At 33.2% G+C, this 5,560-nt stretch overlaps 1 protein-coding gene across 1 annotated transcript; it reads left to right on the forward strand.

Moving 5' to 3' along the window:
* On the forward strand, window positions 1-1,207 carry LOC143051385 (complement C1q tumor necrosis factor-related protein 3-like). The gene is made up of 3 exons (XM_076224307.1): window positions 1-145; window positions 495-563; window positions 772-1,207. Exons 1-3 carry the CDS (start codon window positions 67-69, stop codon window positions 1,176-1,178), a joined length of 555 nt encoding a protein of 184 aa, XP_076080422.1. The 5' UTR covers window positions 1-66; the 3' UTR covers window positions 1,179-1,207.
* Window positions 1,208-5,560: the final 4,353 nt, after the last annotated feature.

A 5,560-nucleotide genomic window follows, 5' to 3' on the forward strand; every position in this document is an offset into this window, starting at 1 on the left:
TGTTTGTCAAATTTTGATATTTTACAAACGATTCAATTTAAAAAAAAATACTTGCACAGGACCAAAATGAGAAACCTATATATTAACATACTGTTCAGTACAATTGTGCTTGTTTACGGTGGGAAGGACTGTTGCCGAAATATTGGTATGTATCTTCAATTGTTTATCTTATTTAAAAACAAAGAACTGCCATCTGGAGTCTTTGCCATTAGCTGTAAATCATTCCTTTTGGTAATAGAAAAGTATCTTGTCAAAAGTAAGATATTTATTTATCTATTGAACATTGTGCGTTTTAAACTGGTTTTGCTGACCTGTACATGTCTTTATTCTATTGGCTTCTATAACGATTTCATATCCTGGTTTCACTGATTAATAAGGGTTGATGCTGACTAAGAGTTCAAAGTGATAATACAAATGTATTGTATTATTAACTTCAATTGTAGAGGCCAGGGATGAAAGTTTACACAAATGTTGTAAAAATCATCTTATTTTAGGTAAATCTAAGGCAGCATTATTAGGGGCAATTGATACACTGCAGAGAACCAACAGACTGCTTGGAGAGTGTAAGTTTTAGCAAGATGATTAATTTATATATAAAATTATGAAGAGAACAAAATCAATGTTGATATAAGTGCTATATCTCTAGTAAACCAACTTATTTTAGTGATCAGTCATTAAACATACATCTTAAATCTATTTGTATACCATGCAAGTTTGTTCATATTTCAGATTAAAGGCTGATACCCCACACTGTGTTTTTTTTTCTTTCAGGTGGACAAACTTTAGATAAAAAAGTCGCTTTTCATGCACGACTATCGACGGACGTCACTCTGGGCTCTTCTGAAACAGTAATTTTTGATGACGTAATCACAAATATTGGTAGCGCTTATGACTTCCGAACTGGTCATTTTTCAGCTCCCAATGACGGTGTGTATTTCTTTGCTTCTACATTTCTTAAGACGCATCGTAGCAGTAGTCTACATTTACAAATGATGAAAAACAACGATATGATATCAAAAGGTCATGCTGCACCTGGGGGGTATGCAGAAGCAGGCTCCATGAATGCAATAGTATCCCTGAAGCGAGGAGACACTGTAATCGTACGTCATCATGCAGGATCTGTAATAGAATCAATTCATGGAGATTGGTGTTTCTTTTCTGGATATCAAGTCTATTAATATTTACAAATAATAAATTATCATGACTTTATGAGTTCAATTTTTTAAACTTAAGTTCAGTCATTGCAAGATTGCCTTTAAACTGTATGCTACTAGTTAATTGTGGTTAAACAATTGGTCGTTGTACTGCTGTATAAGAGTCAATAGATTTTTGTGTATGCGTTGTACGTCTTATAACCGATATTCAAAAATAAGAGGGATCGGATCAGACCAGCATCATCTTAGCCCATGGGAGTAAATTGTATCTGATAATTATTTATAAGAATTTTTTCTTACATTTTAAAACCATATAGTCATTGTTTTAGCACTTGCTGTGATCGGAAACCGTTCTTATCATAACGACTTGTGTTTTCAATATTTTTCATACATTTTCATCGTGTCTTTTTGGTGGCTTATTTTTATAATTTGTCAGTTATTGAGATCCCGAGATTAATGTAACCAATCACAACTAAGGTTATAAAGTTGTGTAACATTATTGTTAGGTCTTTAGCCTTAGTGTTGACTGTTTTAATAACACGAACCATTAATTCATCGGCTTATGCACATGTGACCTCGGTAGAATTTAAACCAACTATTTGTAATTGTGAATAAGACAAAAGCTTTTTTATTGGCCCAAAATGTTATTCTTGATCTAGCCATCATTGGTATTTAATGTATTACCGTCTCAATTTCTGTACCAAGTCAGGAAAATGACAGTTGTTATCAATTTGTTTGATGTGTTTTATCTTTTCAGTTTGCCATTTGATTAGGGACTTTCCGTTTTGAATTTTCCACGGAGTTCAGTTCTAGTATTTTTGTAATTTTACTTTTTCATCTAGCATGTTCAGTGTGTTGATAGATATAAGAAGATGTGTTATAGGTGCCAATGAGAAAACTCTACATCCAAGTCACAATTTATAAAAGTAAACCATTATTGGTCAAAGTACGGTCTTCAATACGGAGCTTTTGGCTCACACCGAATAGCAAGCTATAATGTGTCTCAAAAATGATAAGTGTGAATCCATGCAAGCGGGAAAACCAACGGTCTAATCTATATGAAAAAATCGAGAAACGAGAAACACGTGTGAACCACATAAACAAACGACATCTACTGAACATCAGATTTCTGATATAGGACAGGTGCAAACAATTACAGCGAGTTTGATCCCATATACAATCCTTATATGAAACAAAAGTGTAACAACACCACATAGAAAGACACACTATATAATTACACATTATCAATTGAAATGGCTTAACTGAATCAAAAGCCATATAAACACATCTAAACAAACACTGAACGAATAAATGTGATTTATGATACAATTTAAATACAAAATCAATAGAAAAGGGGTGGATAAGTAAAAGCAACATCAGGATTATGCATTGGAAATTTTGATTACGTAATGGCAATACAGAGTGGAGATCCCACATTTTTGTCCCACAAGACAATTTAAACCCCGGTGCCTGTAAAAAGTCAGGAACCGCTAGCCTATGTTTGTCTGGTGTGTTATTTTTGGTGTTATTATTCAATTTTGGCTCATTTGTATGTTCGAAACTATGGTTAGTATCCATTTTGCTGAATTATTATACACTTGTGTTCAGGGTCCAGATGAAGCCAGTTCCCGAATTCGGGATTTCGTGCTGCTTTGAAGATACATTTGTGGCCTAGTGCTGATTTCTGTTCTTTAATTGGGTTGTTTTCTGCTTGGAACGTTCCAGTTTCTGTTTCCATTCTCCTTTCATATATATATTAGCTACGATGATTTAAATGAACAATTAACAATCTATGTTAAGGATGGTTCCTCAGCAGTACAAAGAAATGGTCCTAAAACGGATATAATTTCATTTGTTGTGTGTCAACAGACATATCATTTATATATGCAGCGGGTTTAGTGTCTGCTAAAGTAATATGAAGTTGAATTAAGCATACAATACGATCCTTAAATTATAGAATTACCCAATGTTGTTATTTGAAGAACCGAAGTTGCGGAAACATTGGTAAGTAGGTAATTAGTTCAAACACATTTAACAGGTCAGGGATACTGTACTACCTTATATGGAAATGACTGAATTAGCATACTTATGTTCTCGCACATGTAATTATTTATTTTCGTGTGACGCAATCTATTTTTACCTGGGTTTTTGACCAATCCAATAAATGAGTAACAATGCATGGCGGACTTCTTCATGTTTACAATCAATCGCGACCACGTGTTATTTACTGAAATGTAACACATTTTTTCATGCATCACTTTTTGTATACTTATTTATAGTTCGTGATATAAAGTATTCTGTCCATGCTCAGATTAACGAAGAGTTGTTTCTATGCAAAGAAACGAGTGTTTGAATTCAACGATATATAGTAATTAATTTGATTGATGATGACAGGGAGATCTTAGGTATTCGTGAACAAGACAGCATTTTGTATACGTGTGCATGCAAAACGAATTTCTTGGTAAAGGGGTTAAAATACAGCACAAATAACATTTCAAAAAAAAAAAAACAGTAAAAAATATATTTTAACAAAACAGGTATAAATATATATACTTGTGACACAGAAATATTTGTCAACACGATTTAATAACAACATTTTCGTTTTATAACATCTTATATCAGTACCGTTGTGCAAATTTTTAGACTGATATAATTTTTTCCTTATCTGCATAATATCGCATATTCTAGACGATCCGGTACGTAGTAAATTTGCTGGTTGGTCCTTTTTATAGACTTTTATATATATATATATATATATCAAAATTTCAGAAAAAGCTATCGTTAAAGATTTATTTTTCATTTTTCATTCCAATTTCATATAACCTTTTAACTGAATTTACAACTTTTTTCAAATGTTTGATATCCACATGTTAATCAAAAGATAATTTGAATGATCAAAAGGCAGACCATTTTCACCAATTTGAATCATGGATTTTGTTATAACACTTCATAATTTGATGCTAAATGGTTGATTCCAGAAGCTTCTGACATTCCCCATGTACGCTATACCAGGGCAACCAGAATTACGCCTCCCGTTCTTAACATCCTGGCTTAGGACTTTTGCAATGTAAAGTAACACCTATTACCCTAGAATTTGGAATTACTCGTTATTGGGCTACTGCTGTTAAGATCCATCCAATCATTTTAATATACCATAGACAATAAATGGAGAGAATTCGGCATAAAAATATCAAACCTTGACACTTAAACTATAAACTATACATGCTCCAAGTCAGGAACCGTTACATTAGTGCATTTCACAATTATTTTATGTTTTTAAGCGAAACAAAGGTAAAAAAAATGTTTTCTACGCCCCTTATTTTGAATATCCTAGAAACGCCGTTCGTAAAACAGGTGAAGACTAAGAGTGTGTCAAATATTTGTTGGTATCAACAGGTATGCCTGCACTTACATGCGCAATTTGATAAGTACCATATATGTATATGGTGCAAGATTTTAATGTCCTTCTAAAAGACCTAAGATAACCTTAGTTTTTGGTGGTTCAAAACAGCAGCGAGATATCACGAGGACATGCATGCAGCAGATTGCGGAGAATCGCACGAAGGGTCAATGAATGCAGTTGTATATCTACACAAGGGAGATGTTGTCAAAGTATGTTTTTACCCTGGATCAGGATCGAAGATAGTACATGGCAAGTGGAGCTTCTTTTTCGGTTACCGTATCTATTATTATATTATTAAAGATTTCATCAGCAATCTCTCATGTGTAAACCAATGGTAAATAAATCAGTTATAGGACGCTAGTCAGTATTATTGTTCATTGTTCTTATCTAGATAGTACATGTGACATGTATTTGGTGTCAAATGTTAACAAAGTTACATTTTCTAAGTTTAGATGATTTGAAAAAAAAGGAAAAGCAAAAAGAAAAGGCTTCTGAGGTTACATAATTTAAGGAGTTGAGTTGAGGTTAGACATTTTGAATGAAAGATGGTTGGAAAACGTATACACGTTTTGAATGGTAAATGGAATATTTCAAGCTATTTATTTTATAGTTCTCCTTGTCGTTGAAATATTGAAGGTGAATCGTAAGTTGGGAATAAGTGATTTTGTTGTAGATAATTCTTTAAAATCGTCTTACAAAACTCGCAAAGACTGTGATCATGTGAACTTGAAGCATACAACTTATCTGACATGCTATGTTTCATGTGAATCTTGACCGAAGTTGTGTGTGCCTGCACAAGTCTTATTATGCAACGACGGGTTAAGAAAAGAAGCAACACTATTAAATGACACAAACAAATTATTATACACCACGATTATACATTATGTAATCAACTTTTAAGCTGTATGAAGGAGAGTACTGTAAACCCAGTAGGGCTGGGCGAATAGATTGCCGTCCACTGTTTACATATACCCAGCACTACATATTGATTTTAATATCTGGG

This window comes from Mytilus galloprovincialis, chromosome 11 (assembly GCF_965363235.1).
Source record: "Mytilus galloprovincialis chromosome 11, xbMytGall1.hap1.1, whole genome shotgun sequence".
NCBI lineage: Eukaryota > Metazoa > Mollusca > Bivalvia > Mytilida > Mytilidae > Mytilus > Mytilus galloprovincialis.

What these genes read in the sequence shown, in the direction of transcription:
- LOC143051385 (XM_076224307.1), top strand. Translation starts at nt 67, where the DNA reads ATGAGAAACCTATATATTAACATACTGTTCAGTACAATTGTGCTTGTT. An exon ending in GGACTGTTGCCGAAATATTG is followed by an intron (nt 146 to 494) that starts GTATGTATCTTC and finishes ATCTTATTTTAG; the next exon opens with GTAAATCTAAGGCAGCATTA. An exon ending in CAACAGACTGCTTGGAGAGT is followed by an intron (nt 564 to 771) that starts GTAAGTTTTAGC and finishes TTTTTCTTTCAG; the next exon opens with GTGGACAAACTTTAGATAAA.